This window comes from Paroedura picta, chromosome 7 (assembly GCF_049243985.1).
Source record: "Paroedura picta isolate Pp20150507F chromosome 7, Ppicta_v3.0, whole genome shotgun sequence".
Classification (NCBI taxonomy): domain Eukaryota; kingdom Metazoa; phylum Chordata; class Lepidosauria; order Squamata; family Gekkonidae; genus Paroedura; species Paroedura picta.
This window is the reverse complement of record NC_135375.1, coordinates 60,780,223-60,796,745: the sequence shown is the minus strand read 5'-3', so window position 1 is coordinate 60,796,745 and position 16,523 is coordinate 60,780,223. Positions and strand designations below refer to the sequence as shown.

Genomic DNA, 16,523 nt, shown 5'->3' with positions numbered 1-16,523 from the left:
TGAAACTCATGAACTCATCAGTCATTTTGACAAATGCAGATTCAGGCGGTTCAGGAGTATATAGAATGGATCCTGTGCAAGCTAGAGACACCAAACTCACAGAAGATCTCTCCTGGATGTTCCTCTACATAGCCTCCAGGTTGTTGCTTTGAATTTATGTAAACATTTTGATTGAGTGGAGACAGTCTGTCTGGAATTGTCTCTGTTCATGAACTAGCATGAACCTCCACAAAAAGCTTGAAAGTTTGTGGAAAGGCCTGCCATTAATTTGACTTTGCAAACCACAAACTGACCAAAATTTGTTTGTGCCCATCCTTAAACGTATCTCTTAGCATGACTTCAAAGACAATGTCCTAGCAGGATCTCAAACTAAGAAGATGTAATTCTTAACTAACTTGCAGTCTACCTTTTCTTTTTTCCAAAATATTGCCATATACTATAGAGAAAACTTACTATAGAGAAAATTCCTTCTTCCTCTCATGTGCACAAAGGAGGAGACAGAAAAGATGCTATTCAAGTGGTGCTTGGCAATGAAAGAGCTTTGATCATGATCGTGTTTCCTGTTTCAGATAAGAGTCAGTGTATGACAGCTTCCAAACAAACAGACTGAGCCAGATTTCCCATGAATCTATTTTAAATCTTTGCAGCCAATTGCTCTCTTTTGCAAATATAGTTATCCTTTATTTCACCAGTTCTTTCATTAAAGGAAACAACACTTTCACTAGAAAGCAGTCTTCTGCTGTGTCACTTACCTGTCATGAAGAGCAGGAATCTTTGAAGGGCACTGCAAATATTGCTTAAAACGGAGTTCAAATGCTTGCCCTATGGTGCTGATGATATCCTGGGCTAGGCCATCACAGCATTTCAATATATGGCATGCTAAAAATGATGGGAGAACAAAGAAAATATCCAAGAATATATCCTCAGCTATTTCAGTACTAAGGTGTCCCCCTTCATTCTACATTTGGATAAAATAATTAAAACATGGAATGTGAAATTCACAGAACTGGTATGTGAAAGTTTGTTTTTTTAACTGAGCTACCAAGTCATATGGACCTTATGGGGAAGAATTATGTTGATATCTTTGATTCCTCTGCCTTCCACCATAGCAGCCCTGAATCTGATATGACATTCTGAACATAGTTTACTACTCAGTATTATGCAAGCTGCAACATAATATGCATTCTTTAAAATTCATATTTCCTGACTTATATTTCGAGCAATTGGAGGGGAAAGCACTCTACAAAAAGCATCTCTGCCTCATCAGAGCTCCAAACAAGCAGTGTAAGCCCCTTCTGATGCCATCACAAAACAGGCTGAGAAGGGCATAACATTGTTTAAGATGGTCTTGTTAGTCATTTCAGATGGATCCAGAAATGGCTTAGTTGCTGGACAAAGCCAGTCTTTCACTGGAGTACAGCTGCTTATTGAGTGCAAAACAAAAATAACACTTTGCAAGAGGACATGTATACATGATTTTGCTTTTCATACAGGCCAAAAGAAAATACATAACTTTATTGTTCATCCTAAAATATACCTAACATCATTTTTACTTGTGTAACTGGAAATCAACGGTTTAAAAAACAAATAAACAACCTGACGGCATTCTTTTATTATGTATCAGCAATGCAGAATTCTGGGATGGATGTAAATGGGAGTGAAGGCTTCCAGATTGGGATTTGTTCCTACCTCCACCACCACTTAATGTTTTTAGTCAGTGGGCTGCGGGCATCATGCAGAAGCAAGAGTCTGATGTTCTAATGAGGACCAGTAGTCAAAAAGAGTCATAGTCACCCTGGCTAGCTTTAATATTGGAGCTACTCTGATGTCTTGATTGTCTTAGGCTGGAGGTTGAATGCTGACAACCAGTGCTCACCCACAATGGGTAGCAAATAGCCAGAGCCATTCATCAATGACCAAGGACCCCTGGCTCTTATCAACAGTTGTTCTATGGCAATGTTCAAGGTTGGAGGTGGCAACAGCAACACTGTGCAAGCTGGTGGATGTTAATTTGAAGCAGCACCTTCTGCTGACTGTCAAGATCATCAGCTTCTGCCCATGTAGGGTGCTGTTAGCCAGTTACACACCTGCACAGTGCTTCAACCTTCTGAAAACACATGCCCCCACCCCTCTGTCTCATTCATACTCTAATGCCACTGCTGGTAATGAAAATTGCTCAAACTGCACACTTTGGATCCCTAGATAAAAGAGCACTTTCCCTAATGTTAAATCTTGTGAATATCACCTGGATGGGCTGGGCTTACAAGTAATACCTAGAGACTGTAAAAGCAAATAGGTAAAGGTTATTGTTTATTAACCCGCATTACTGAAGATTATTAGATTAAAGGTAAAGGTAAAGGTATCCCCTGTGCAAGCACCGAGTCATGTCTGACCCTTGGGGTGACGCCCTCTAGCGTTTTCATGGCAGACTCAATACGGGGTGGTTTGCCAGTGCCTTCCCCAGTCATGACCGTTTACCCCCCAGCAAGCTGGGTACTCATTTTACCAACCTCGGAAGGATGGAAGGCTGAGTCCACCTTGAGCCGGCTGCTGGGATTGAACTTCCAGCCTCATGGGCAAAGCTTTCAGATGGCTGTCTTACCACTCTGTGCCACAAAAGACTCGTAAAAGCAAATATAAAAGCAATTGAACAGTTTCATGCTGTTTCAAATGGATCTGAATGTGGGGGAAATGAAGTTCAAAACAGCTTTGGAGATCACTAGGTCACTGGAGTAAACCGCTCCCTGTCTGCCTTGCCTACTTTGTGAAACAGTAGTCTGAGCTCTTTAGAGATCGAGGTGGGTGAGGTACAAATGCAGCAAGGAACCAAATAAATTAAGTATGATACACCTCATTAGAAAGCCAATAAATAAAGGATGGAGGGAACCTAATCTGAGCAGCTTCTATTTCCTAAAGGAAGGCAATAACTGTGTGTTTATTCAAATATTTACAGTATTTTTACACTGCCACTTCAATTTAAAAAATGAATGTAAAGCAGAACTTTACCTCTGCGATTAACAGGGTCCTTGGCTACATATGCAACGTAGTCCGTTGTATCCTGGGTGGGGGAGAGGGAGAGAGAAGCATCTGTGGTGAATAGGTGAGTTTCCCTTCATGATGCAATAAAGGTGCATTGCATTTCATTTGAGAATGTGCAAGTGATTGCCTGTGCTTGGATACCATGGCAACAAGTGTGTTATAAATACCAACCAGATAGTAAAATTAGATTCTAGAGCAGGCAGAAACTCCTGCACAGGCAACTCCTGCACAGGCAACCCTACAATGAAACAGAGCACACCGCAACAAAGATGCGATCAAAACTGAAGACTCATTTTTAATATCTAGACAAATAAACACACAAATGACCTAGAAAACACTTCTAACAAGATACCCTTCTTTCAGAATCCTGATCAGCACTTGCTTTTTCAGGAGGAATCCAGATTAGATAAATGCATTGCAATTTCAAAATTCTATTGAAATTGCACTGGTAGAAGTTCTGAGAATAGCAGAGTTATCTTTAAACCGCCCGTGGCGCCACAGGCGCCACGGACTAAATAAAAGGCTAAGGGGTTCTAGGGCAGGATGTGTCCATGATGAGGAAGGGTCCGGATTGGACCCTTCCTCATGACACACAATTGGAGCGCCTGCCGATTGGTCCCTCCGATTCCCAGCCCCAGCAACTTGCTCCCTTGGCCGCTGGCCTGGCGCGTCGGAGGCGCAAAGCGCCTCCGACGCGTCAGGCCAGCCGCAAGGGAGCCCCTGGCAGCCGCACAGAGCGAAGCGCCTCTCGCCGCGTCAGGCCGCCGCCCGGAGGAGCCCCCGACAGTCGCGCCGAGCGCGGCTGACAGGGGCTCCCTCCCCCAACGAGCCCCCGCCAGCCGCCCTCCGCCTGCCCAAGGGCCCACCAGCAGCAGCGACAGAGGCGAGGGCACCGGCAGCAGCTGCGAGCGGCAGCACACGCCATCAGGAAGACCTGCCATCATGGCCACAATCGGCGGCGGTGCTGGCCCAAGCCAGCAGAGCTGCGATCCACCGCGGTAGCGGCGCCGCGATTGCCGGCGGGGGCCATGAATGGCGGCGGCGGAAGAGCCAAGCTCGCCGGAGGAAGCGGGCCCCTTCTCGGTCGCAGCAGTGCCAGAGCCACCAGCGCCCCCGCCCCACACACACACAGACCCGCTCCCACTCTGCGGCGTCAGGTAGGCCACGCCGACCGGGGGGGGGGGCCCAAGCTAACGCCTAGCGCCCACTGTATTAACACTACAGCGGGCTTATTTTCTAGTTTGTACATAATACACATGCTTTGAGAATTGTGGCCTGCCACCACACTTGTACAAAATGAGGAGGAAGAATGGATTGCATAGGTTTACCATCCTTCATGTGGGGCCTGGAGAACTCAATGAATTACAACTGATCTCCAGACTACAGATATAATTTGCCTGCAGAAAATGGCTGCCTTGGGTAGTGGATTCTATGGTTTTATATCCTGTTGAGGTTCCTCCCCAAGATCCATCCCCAAGTCTCGAGGAATTTCTGAATCCACAGTTGGTAACCCTAGGACTGTACCATGTCAAACTGCAGGTGGGTGGTGTCACATTTTTAATTTCCTGAAAATAAAAAAGCACATCAGAGAAAAAGGCTCTGACCTACTCCTTTGTATACTGAACAAAATTTTAAGTTATAGGAAATGACTGATAACCAGAAATCTTTGAAAAGTCTGATTCTCCTACCTGTGCTCTGACTTGGCACAGTCCAATCTAACTCTTAAGCATTTGGCTACTTGATCACCATCATCTCCTGCAGTATGTCTAGGCTAGACTTTGGTGTTATACTGTTAGGATTTGGGGGCAGATTTGCCTGAGGCTCCTTGTATCCAGAGGACAACAAAAGCAATGAAGACCCATTCCTATGTTGGAAGTACAATGTCATACAGACTTCTGTGCTGCTATTTCTAAAATATTTTCTACAGTATTTGGGAATTGATATGATAACTACAATTGGGCCTGGTTTCAATATTCATGCAGAGATGCAGAGATTCAGCTATGATGGACAACAGGACCCATTATTTCTCCAAAAATTTCAAGTAGATCACATCAAGGTCCCAGAACTCAACATCTAATTTTTAATAGCTGCTGGACAGATGCCCAGGGGGGACAGACTTATAAGCAAGGCATGAAAGTGATGATCAGTTCTTGTCTGTCTTCACTATTCAGAGGTATACGTTTCTAAAGATACAGGCTTCATTTCTGTATCACAGAGGGCCATTTTTTGAAGATTTAAAAAAAAAACTGATTGGAGATGGAGATACTTCATTCTGCTGTGCAGTCCACAATAATGAGTATGCTTTATCAAAGTCTTGGTGCTTTGGGATGGAGCACAGTGAACATTCCCAATGTATATCCTGCGTTCCGATCAAGGCAACCGCCCTGGGAAGCCAAAGAAAGCAGTAGGGTCTGTGCAGAACTGAACTTGGATTTAATAATGTTAGGGCCCCCTTCTCTGTGCAATATACAATACAATTGTATTGTATACAATGCATTGTATACAATATTTGTATACAATTGTATATAATATAGGAAAGGGCTTTGTTTATAATTTGGGGGACACTCTTAGACCCAGGTAGGGCTGCCAACTCTGGGCTGGAGAATTCTCAGAGATCTGGGAATGGAATTAGGGAGGGGACAGAGCTCAGCAGGGTATAATGCCATATGGCCCACTCTCCAAAGCAGTTATTTCCTCCAAGGGAATCTCTGTAGTCGATGAGTTGTAATTCCTGGATGTTGGCAACCTCACACCCAGGCCTACTGCTGGATAAGTAGAAGGCAACTGTAGCCATGAGTACCAGCTTCAGCTAACCAGTCAGCTTCAGCCTTTCCTGGTTACATTATGATTAGATTGCTGCAGTGCACTCTGCGTGGGACTGCCCCCGAGGAGTGTTTGGAAATGTCAATTAGTACAGGATGCTGCAGGCAGGATGTTGAATGGAGGGACCTTATCACCTCAAGTCTGGCCTGTCTACACTGGTTTCCAGTTTGTTTCAAGGTACAATTTAAGGTGCTAGTGTTGACCCTTAAAACCTTACATGGCCGAGGGCCATAATTTGCTAACAGCATTTTCTAGAAGCTTTTGTGACCCTAGTAAAAGCAGAAAGTTGGGGAATAAATGTTGTAAATAAACAAAATAAAGTATCTTTCTCCAGACCCCAAATAAGTTCATCTTGTTTTTGTTGCTAATGATACTTTTACGGTTCTTAAAATTAGTATCTTCTTAGTTCTAGATTCTTTTTTAATAATCAGTTTTCAGCCCTCAGCTACCATGGATTTGAATTGTTGCTCGGACTCCAGCAGAAACCAGTTTCCTTATCACCATGTAGATGTATGACAATATGCTCATGACACATAATTCCAGACACTAGAATGCCTTAACTAACTTGGATAATTAATATATGTTCCTTGGCCGATTGAAGGCTGTAATTAGATTTTTCTTCCCCACCCCCTACAGGAATGACAGTGTTTCGCCTTCCAATCCATTAGGGATTTCACACCCTCTCTTTCTCAAAAGGTCTCACTAATCTGTCCAATCTCTCAGTCTAGCACTGTCCAACAGGAAGTCAGGACCTGTGAACTGTGGCAGGACACAATTTGCGTGAGATCTGCCCAAGCACCAGTCTTAAAGCAATATATTTTTAAAGAATTCTAGAAAAAATATACAGAAAGGGATACAAGATATTATAGGCATAGAATTGCCATGGTTACCAGTAATAAACTTATTGAGCTATAATTTACAATAGCTTCTGAAAAATAGCGGTATTTTGTGCTATATTTATTAATGTAAACTAGAATGATAGAAGGGGACGACAGAAGAAGGGGACGACAGAGAATGAGGTGGCTGGATGGAGTCACTGAAGCAGTAGGTGCAAACTTAAATGGACTCTGGGGAATGGTAGAGGACAAGAAGGCCTGGAGGATCATTGTCCATGGGGTCGCGATGGGTCGGACACGACTTCGCACATAACAACAACAAAGAATGATACTTGTAAAAAAAAAAATGGTAACAGCGACATATCCTACCTGAATTGGAAACTTTGTATCAGAAATTATGATTCATTACGCTTATGGATAAAATGTCTATGATAAAACATAAATCACCAAAGAAGATACAAGCTCAGAACTGTTCTGCTTAGCAATGGTCTCCTTTTACTGGATTATGGAACAGGAATTTTCCACTGGAATATGTAAGGAAAGAAGTGTTGGGCTGGATTTGAGGTGGGGAAATTGTTACATCTCTTAGTGTAGGTTTCATGCTGATAGTATTTTCCTGGTTTGGATTTCTCATTCTTGCTCTACAATGCAGAGGCAATAGAAGCCTTCCCGCCCTTATATTTCTAAGTTCAGAATGGAAACCAGACAAGTGATGAATATTAATACATGTCCTTGCTTGTCCTTCTACAGGAGCACTCCTACCACCACCATAGCCCACCCATCCCCATGAACCACCATTATGCTGATTCATCTGATACACATGGGTACATCACCAGATAACTATTAATGCACCCACCAAATACCAGTTCACAGTGTTGCCTTAAAATCTGAAGTAATGTGGGAGGCAATGTGAGCTCAATGGCCATAGGGAAGTAGCCCAAGTACTTACTATGCGTGAAGAAAGGCCATTGATAAATACTTTAAGAAATATGTTTTAATAAATAGCAAGGGATGAATGAAAACATGGTTCACTCATGCCAGAATAATTCAAAAATGTTAGTCCTTGATACTACAGTCAATGATACTCATATGCATGTGTATGTAAGTGAACCATCAAAGGTCAATCACTGTAGATGGACTCTAATTATACTGTCTAATGTTAATGTACCCCAAACTTTCTTAAAAGGGACAGTTCCTACATTCTGCTGAGAATCATCAGGCATTCAATAACTGACAAGGCAAGCATGCATAAATCATTAACAGTATGTTTAGGACTGGGGCCTCTTTTCATTCCTAATTCAGTACTACTACCATTTCCTACTGGCTAGCTAGTTTTATTCAACAACAGAAGGCAATGGCATTTCTAGAATTTAATCTCTGGGTAGAAAATCGAGACATAAAAAGGAAACGTTCAGGGCTATGAGCTGCACTTAATCATCCCTCTGCCAGTATAGCATTTGTTCACTTACAATATAAGATCCCATCAGTTGGTTTAAAGACCACTCCATTTGGAGTTCCCTTGTCTGTATCCAAAATGGCCCAAGTTAAACCGAGTGATAAAGCTTTCCTCTAAATTGTCAGTGGCTTCCCTTAGATTTGAATAGCAAGTATCAAACGAACAATTTCTCCTTGAGCAAGTGAAGTGTCAGATGCCTTCTGAAACAGCAGCCTTTGACATCAATAGCACAGGGGAAAGACAACAACCCAACGTACTTACCACATCTACTCCAGATGCAAAGGAGATAGACTGCATATGATGGTTTGCTATAATCTGTGGAGAGTTCAGAAGAGGATCCACGTGAGAATGCCAGCTGCCCTGTGATTTTTTAATCTTTATAACTGTGTTCTTAAGTATGAACATAGTACATTTGTTAATAAACTAATGGAAATGGAAGAAAAAGTCTACTTGTTATTGTCTTTATGATAACAAGAAGAACTAGAACAATGAGCAACTGCCTATGAAGCTTTGGGAGCAAGCGGAGTTACATTCTGGGACAGCCAAATATCTGCTTCTGTCTGTTGTGCAAGTGATACCCTTTCTCTTTCCTGACAGACGTTTCACAGAGAGGATCCTATGGATAATGCATGTGTGTGCCTTGCATAGTGCAGGGGGTTGGACTAGATGACCCTTCAAACTCTAGGATTCTATGATTGTCTGGCTACAATCCATGGGGCTTTTATGCTAATCAGATGGAAAACAAAGAAATTACACCTACCTGTATGTGTATGGTGTAAAATGTATATGGGAAACTAGAAATGTAGCATCAAATGAAAATATTTTTTTAATAAATTAAATTAAATGGGAGGTTTTGACACCCCTCATAAGTAGGATGAAATAAAATCAGATGCCAAAACAACCAAACAAAATCCCGGAAACATCATCAATGAGTGACTGAAGTCATGAGCCCCTGAACTCTCAGTCATAGCACACTCAGAGGGCAAGTCCTCACATTCTCAGGTTGGCTCAAAGCCAGCTTGGTGTAGTGGTTAAGAGTGGTGTTCCCCAATCCTCCTCCACTTGAAACCAGCTGTGGGGGCCAGTCACAGTTCTCAGAGCTCTCTCAGCCTCACCTACCTCAAGAGTGTCTGCTGTGGGAAGAGGAAGGCAAGACAGTCTCAAAGCCTCTTTGAGACTCCTTTGGGTAGAAAAAAGTAAGGTACAAAAAAACCCTCAGCTCTTTTTCTTCTCTTAGGTGCTCAACTGAAAACACTGGGCTTTTTGCACAGCAGAAAGGCTTGTTGTGCTATCACAGTCTGACTCCTGCCAGGCGGGACCTGGGGCACAGCTAGAAGTCCTTCCCACGTGCAGCTTGCTATGCTGACAACCATCTTGCATTGAATACACATTCATTCAATCCCCCATTCAGAACCCCCCCCCCCAGGATGCCCTTTAGGGTCAGACACCCCTCTGAGCAACTTGCGAACATAAAACATAAAAGAAACTGCATATATTATTATTTTATTATTATTATTATTCGATTTATTTCCCGCCACTCCCTACAGGCTCGTAGCGGGTAACAATAGTCTTAAAATCCCCCATTAAGACCCCTGTTAAAAGACTATAAAAATACCCAACACGGCGGAAAATACCACTCTCCCCTACCCGAACAAGGGCATTGGGGGATGGAGGGGGATGATGACTACTTCAAACCCCCCAGGGGGGCAATGTTCTTCCTTGCCAATCCCAGCCTCAACCATAGACCTGGCATATATTTTACAATAAAGATGGATTCAGGTGGCAAGTAAGATTCAATAAGTTCCCACTCATTTTTGTGGCTGCTCAGTTCTAACCTGTACACATGGAAGAAACATCTTACCTGCTTAATCTGAGTTTGGAGGATCATTTCACTTTTATTATCACACTAAAAACAAATTACGAATTATGAGTTCTGTCTGGGGAAAACTACCCAGTAGTTGTTCATTTTTAAGACGATGTCAAGTGAAAAGAGGCTGACTGACATTTCGCCGTGCAAAAAAACCTTTTATGGCTGTTAATCGTGCTTTTTTCATATCTTTCATACTTTAAGATCAGGAGTCAGGAAACGCAAGTTTATGAGTAGTTGACACTGTTATGAAAGTGTTTGTGGAATCAGATGATGACTTGTACAAAAATAATCAGGCAGATAACAAGCAATAAACAATAGGGAGATATATTAATGATGGGCAGGTTTAGCATTACAGACCTGTTTGGAATCCGGTGTCATCAGGTTTAAGCTGGTAGTAGATATATTCAGAGTTATATTCATTCCTGCAAACTGAAGGTTGCTCTTCCCCAAAATACTTGAGAGAGCTTTACTTGGTGGCTGTAAAAGGGGAGGGGGGAAAAATCACACATCTGAGTACTCTATTGACATTTGATATCACTTCACTCCACATGGGGTAAATGGAAGCCCTGAGGGTTTGCTAGTCCAGAGTGTGACCTTTTAATCAACATTGTGCAGCTGTATGAACATGTGACACTTTGAAAAGGAGCGAAAGCAGTACAACAAAGATAATGAAGATTGTTTCTGTAAGAAAAGAGGAAACAGGCCCAAGCTAAACATGACAGCAGGAGGACACAGGTATTGTGTTGACACCTAAATCAACACTGAGATGAGGGTATATCTGTTAACAAAACTGGAGCAATGAGGGGAAGAGAGGTGAGCTCTGCACTTCCTGGATCTCATTGCTTTTTGGCACTTTATTCCAATCCAATTCACTTCTGACACCTTTGCTGGGTTGTGAAGAAAACTGCCAGAAGTGCTGTGGCATAGCATGGAAAGATTGCAGAAGGACTGTCCTCTGGAACCCACTTTACTTCAATCCACACAGCTGCTGTTTTCACATAGAAAACCATCAATATATGGAAAAATTATCCATCTGGCTAGGACCATTTTTGTCCTTTTGTCTTTCTGCAGGCTTTGAGAAAACACATCATAAGCTGATCCATGTGAACAGTTACCAATTGATAACAGCTGCTATGCAGAGACATCAAATACTCCTCATTCCATGCTCTATTTGTAAACCAGCCCATAGTGGCTTTCTCTATCACAAACTTCCATAGGTATTAGAAGGCTTTTTCTTCCAATGAAGGAAAATTAAAAGATCAGAAGGCTAGTTGACAAGGTGAAAAGTACAGGAAATAGCAATATTGAATGCTAGGTTATAAATACAATGCATAATCTCTGCATTGGCATTGACACAAGCACTAAACAGATGCTGGAGCCATAAACACAGTGCAATGGAAGACCAATCTTTCATTTTATAGTGAGAGAATTTTCTTCAATATAGTGATATTGGGGAATGCATTTCTCTCTTTGCAGTCAACTTCCATATTTCTGTTCAAATACAGCAACCCCTAGGTCAGAGACAGACTGTCCAGTGAAATTGAAATGCCCTCTCACTGGGTTCCTGATTATTGACTGAAGCCAAAAAAGTATATGCTCCAGAGATACCTGTGGAAAGAATGCTTTCAGACAAATAGATGTGCAGGCTGAAGAGGTGTAAGGTTGCCAGTTCCTGACCCAGAGGGGATTCTTGTTACTTTCACAGTTTAGTAGACATAAGGGAATGTAATACAAGGAAGGCTCCAGTTTAAAAGAACAATACTAAAGCTATAGAAAAGCTCAGACAGATCACTCCAACATCTACTATCCATATATGATTGGGTATGGACTTAATCATCAGCACATGCATTTTCATCACTATGGATGTGAAACAGTCACTGTCCAACAGTCCATCTCCAACATAACACAATGAAATGAATAATTATGTGGGAATCAAGCACCAGCAAGTGGTGACGGGCCATGGACGATGTACAAAGATTTTTATTTTAATATTAATTTTTATTATTAATTTACTTCATTGATATCCCACCTTTCTCCCCAACAGCAGCCCAAATAGCCCTGAATAGTCCAGTCTCATCAGAGTTTGGAAGCTAAGCAGGGATGGCCACAGTCAGTATGGGAGACCACCAAGAAAGACTGGGGTTACTATGCATCTCAGCTCTTGCCCTGAAAACCTGTGAGGGTTTTATGAGTCGGTTGAGACTTGATCACACATTATCCTCCTCCTCCTCCTCAATGGGACCCAAAGCAGTTTACAATATTCTTTTCTCCTCCATTTTACCCTATGAGGTAATTTAGATTCAGTGACTGACCCAAGTCACCCAACAAGCCTCCAGGGCAAAATTAAGGTTCGTATCTGGATCTCCCAGCTCTTAGTCTGGTGTTCAATGCATTACTGGCAGTAACATTTGATTATAAGTAAGCTGATCTACATATTCAAGATAATCACATGGGACTCTACAGCTCCATAAAACCAACAGGGAGCCTCATAAGTACAGAGAGAGAAACTTTTCTTGTTGAGTACTAGTATGATAGAGAAAAGCCTTCTTTCTGACATATTAGGTATTGTGTTCAGGGAGGGTTTTCTGGAAGAACACAGGGGAGCAATCAGTCTTATGATTCCCTATCTGCATTGTGAGTGGGTACACAATTCTTCTCACATGTATAATTGCTTTATAATGGTTGAAGAAAAAGTGTTCTCTCTCATTTATTTTCTTTATTTAAATAATAATATTAATATCAAGGCTATCCATTAAAATCCAAAAAAGGAAAATCTCTTTCCAAATTGATACTGCAAATATGCGTTGAATATCACCTGTTCTATTTGCCACAGAAAGTTGCTCATGAAGAGCCAGACTTAGATGTCTGATCAAGAAGGCCTTTGAGACCTCAGGCAAGCAATAATAGCACCTCATTCTCTGTCCCACTGCTATTTATTTTTCTATAATAATGAAAGATACACAGTTTGTAAATCACTATGCATACACAATGATGTATACAATAATTAGTAATAGTCCCTTGGGTTGACGTTATCTATCCTTACTTTGGAGTATATCTTAGTTTCAGGAAAAACAAAGTCTCTTGTCAAGTCAGCTTCATGCATATCACAGCTCTGTGTAGGCCATCCAGAGTGGACCTGGGAGTGAAGAAGTGGTCTCGGGTTGGAAATTGGCAAAAGTGTAACATGTCTAACCATGGCGCGTGCAATGGGGGAGATTTTGCCACGTTTTCTTCCTCAGACACTATTCCTGTCTAATAATATTTAGTTTGGCCTAAAAGGTGAGGAGAGCTAAGATTTTATTTATATGGAGTCCTTGGAGAAGACTGCTTTTCACATTTGAATTTGTGTAATGTAAGTGTGAAAACAGAACTAAAGCAACATAGTAGCACATTTGAAATGATGTTTGCACTACTCCCCAATTGGCACAAACTGCAGCTACTTATTCCTGGGCTGAGCTGAGGTAATACAAACAACTTATCAAGGAAACAAGAAAAATACCTTTCTTTTTTTGAAGGCTCCTTTGGTACTTGGCACAGCTTCACAAACAAGGCTGATCGCTTCCCTGAAGAGAGAGAGAGAAATGTCTATACCAAATGGCTATGCTTGCCCCTTTGTTGCTTTTTGGAATGGTGCTTGAATATATTCAAATGCATCTATATTGGAAAATCAACCACTATATTGATATTACAGTGTTCACTTAAAAAAAAAAGTCAAACCAGAGCAAGAATTTTCTCCACCATTCTGTATTGCCAAGCATTCACCAGATTTATTTTGTTTCAAATAGACTTAACAGCCCAGTGCAAGACACCATAGGAACATTCCTTGTGAAATAATACTACCAAAATTGAATAAGCATGTAACATAGCAACCAATTTTCATTTAAGCATCATTTTTCATAAATAAAGGCTAGAGTGCTAAGCACCCTTACTAGGGAATAAGTCCAACTGAGCAACAGCTCAGCCGGATTTATTTCCAAGCATTCATGCACTATACTGGAATTGAAAACAAGGGACTTCATGCATTGCTAGAGTTTCTTTCTTATTTCAGCTAACTCCCACTTAACTGTCATTGATTGGTAAGACAAAGTCCCAAGATACTTTAAAACACCTTATTTAAATGTGGTAATCTTTCCTGGGCCAATTCACAAGACACCTCCGCCCCTGAAACATATAGGACAAGTAAATCTCTACTGAATCTGATTATCATTTAAATGCTGTTTTTTTATTGTTGTCATTGTTAATTCAATTTCTAGGCTGCCCTTCCCTGCACAGCTGGCTTGGGGCAGCTTACAACAAAGGTTTATACACAGTTAAAATCAAAAAGCATAGTTGGCCAACTAGCAAGAGCTGCCAACTAGTAGGTGGTATCTGGAGATCTCCAGGACCATTTCCACATGAGGAATCTACCCCTGGGCAGCCTTGGAATGTTGGCAGCTTTTAGAGCCCCTGCCACATGACATCATCTGAAGCTGCAAAGGAGTTGGGTCAAGTTTTGGCCCTTTTTAAATTGTGATTAGGGTAATCGCCAAAACTGGATTTGCAACCCTAAATCGCATGTCCCATCGGTGAGCAACCAGTGAGCAACCATGGGAAAGCCCGTATGGAGGGGGAAAGGTGTGATAGTCTCTGAAGTGTTGTCCCACCCTCACACCTGCCCTCCCCTCCATTTCCTGCTCCAAGTAATTTTTTTTTTAATGGTGTGGCCCACATTACAATGCGACTTACATTGTCAAACGTAAAATAAAATCTTCTTTAAAGTGTCCACGGTCTTTTTGGGATCAAGCAGGCAATGTATTTGCAGCACTTCATCTTACCTGGTAATTTGTGTTCTAGTATTGAAGTCAAGAGATCTCATGGAGCGCAGAACCTCTATACATCCCAAATACTATAGGGAGAAAGAAAATATAAAATGTGTGTTATAAGCATAATTGTAAGAAGCATTACAACAGAAATATAAAAAAGCAACCTAAGGCCATAATCCATTCCTTACTGAGCCCTGCTATGATGTTTACAGCTTACCTTTGGCCAGGTACACTGCCCCAGTTGCAATGCCCAACTCTTACATAGTAGTTCTTTCCCATCTAACAAGGGGAGATTGTGTTTTACCCACAATTTGGGCATGCAACTAGGTGCCTGTTTGGCCCATTTGCCGGTCTGGATTCACAAGTGGAGGAGGAGAAGGAGGAGAATTTGGCCTTCTAATTTGGGCAAAGTAAGGCAAAATATTTTTTTAATTCTATTTAATTTCCATAGGGAAATAGGCTGATAACATGCTGCCCTTGTTTCCTAGCCAATGAAGGGGGGGAGGGGGGAGGGAGAGATATGGAGTTTATTTGATTTTAGTTTTGTGAAAGTGTTTCTAAATTATCATTATTCTTTGTTTTGAACAACAAGGAAAACTGGGGCAAAATATTTTAATAAATAAGATACATTCATTAAAGTGGTTGTGATCAACAGACACTGCAGCAGAAATTGGTAGCTTGATTTGTGATTTCTACTTTCAAAAAGGAAATAATTATAAGAAAAAAGTATCTCATGCCTTCTTGAGCATTTTGCAATTATTCCTCAGAACAACACTAATGTAATAACAATTGAGTTCCCCCCTCCCCCAGAAAAATATAATGATAGTGTTTATCAGTGCCTTCTAACGCTCTGTCAGGTGGAGAACAATAGCTCAGCCTGCCTTCTTTAGCAACCAAATTTGAAAATCATTCTAGTCAGAGTATAGAAATAGTGTGATGACGTGTATGTAGGCCTTTAAAGAACTGAACCAGCGGTAAACTGTCACCTTAACATTTTCAGAAACTCCTGCTCTGAAAAATACGTTCTGAACAATGTAAACAGGATTCTGAGAATCAGCCATTTATAGTGCTGGCAGAGAAAATCCCTGAAAAGGCTTGTTGACAGTCAGCCAACTATTCACTATTCTAAAAATAAAGCTGCAAAATTAGAAGTTGCCTCCTTAAGCAGATTTGAATTCATGGCTGTCTGAATGCAATCTGCCTCACTGTTGCATTACAATAGAGAAGAAGAGCCCATCTTCGAAAACTCGCCAAGATTCATTCAGGTTGAACAGATTGTTTGTACAGCAATGCGATAACACAGAAATGGTTCATTCTGCAGGAAAAACCCACAGTGTTAATTGTATGTGAAGGAGCTATATGAATATGTATTAATTCAGATATTATTTGTGAATGCCCACACAGCATGATTGACTTGTGCAAGCCCAATATATGAATTGCTTTCTAATGGAGGAGGATTAAGTGTAGCAGAGCTCCAGTCAATCATGCAAGTTTAAGGTTGCCTTTTATTAGAATAAAGAATCCAAACAACTATGAATAATTATTTGGAGAGAAATTTGCAGAGTTGTTGCAACAAAAACAGGGCTAGGCATTCATTGTTTAAATCAAATACTGTTATTAAACACTTGTTGTAATCATAATCCTGAGACCATCAGCGGGAGGGCAGTCAAGTCTCATAGCCAAATCCATGTTGGCTG

General features: G+C 41.4%; 1 protein-coding gene across 4 annotated transcripts in view; it reads right to left on the bottom strand.

The window, feature by feature from the left end:
• SHC3 (SHC adaptor protein 3) overlaps positions 1 to 16,523 on the bottom strand; it is a 46,157-nt gene that overhangs the window by 13,298 nt on the left and 16,336 nt on the right. For all 4 annotated transcript variants that reach the window (XM_077344512.1, XM_077344511.1, XM_077344510.1 and 1 more), the window contains 6 exons: positions 14,839 to 14,909; positions 13,524 to 13,587; positions 10,382 to 10,501; positions 8,416 to 8,469; positions 3,007 to 3,058; positions 753 to 879 (listed from right to left, as the gene is read on the bottom strand). In XM_077344512.1, coding sequence (XP_077200627.1) covers positions 753 to 879; positions 3,007 to 3,058; positions 8,416 to 8,469; positions 10,382 to 10,501; positions 13,524 to 13,587; positions 14,839 to 14,909 — 488 coding nt within the window. The remainder of the gene's footprint in view (positions 1 to 752; positions 880 to 3,006; positions 3,059 to 8,415; positions 8,470 to 10,381; positions 10,502 to 13,523; positions 13,588 to 14,838; positions 14,910 to 16,523) is intronic.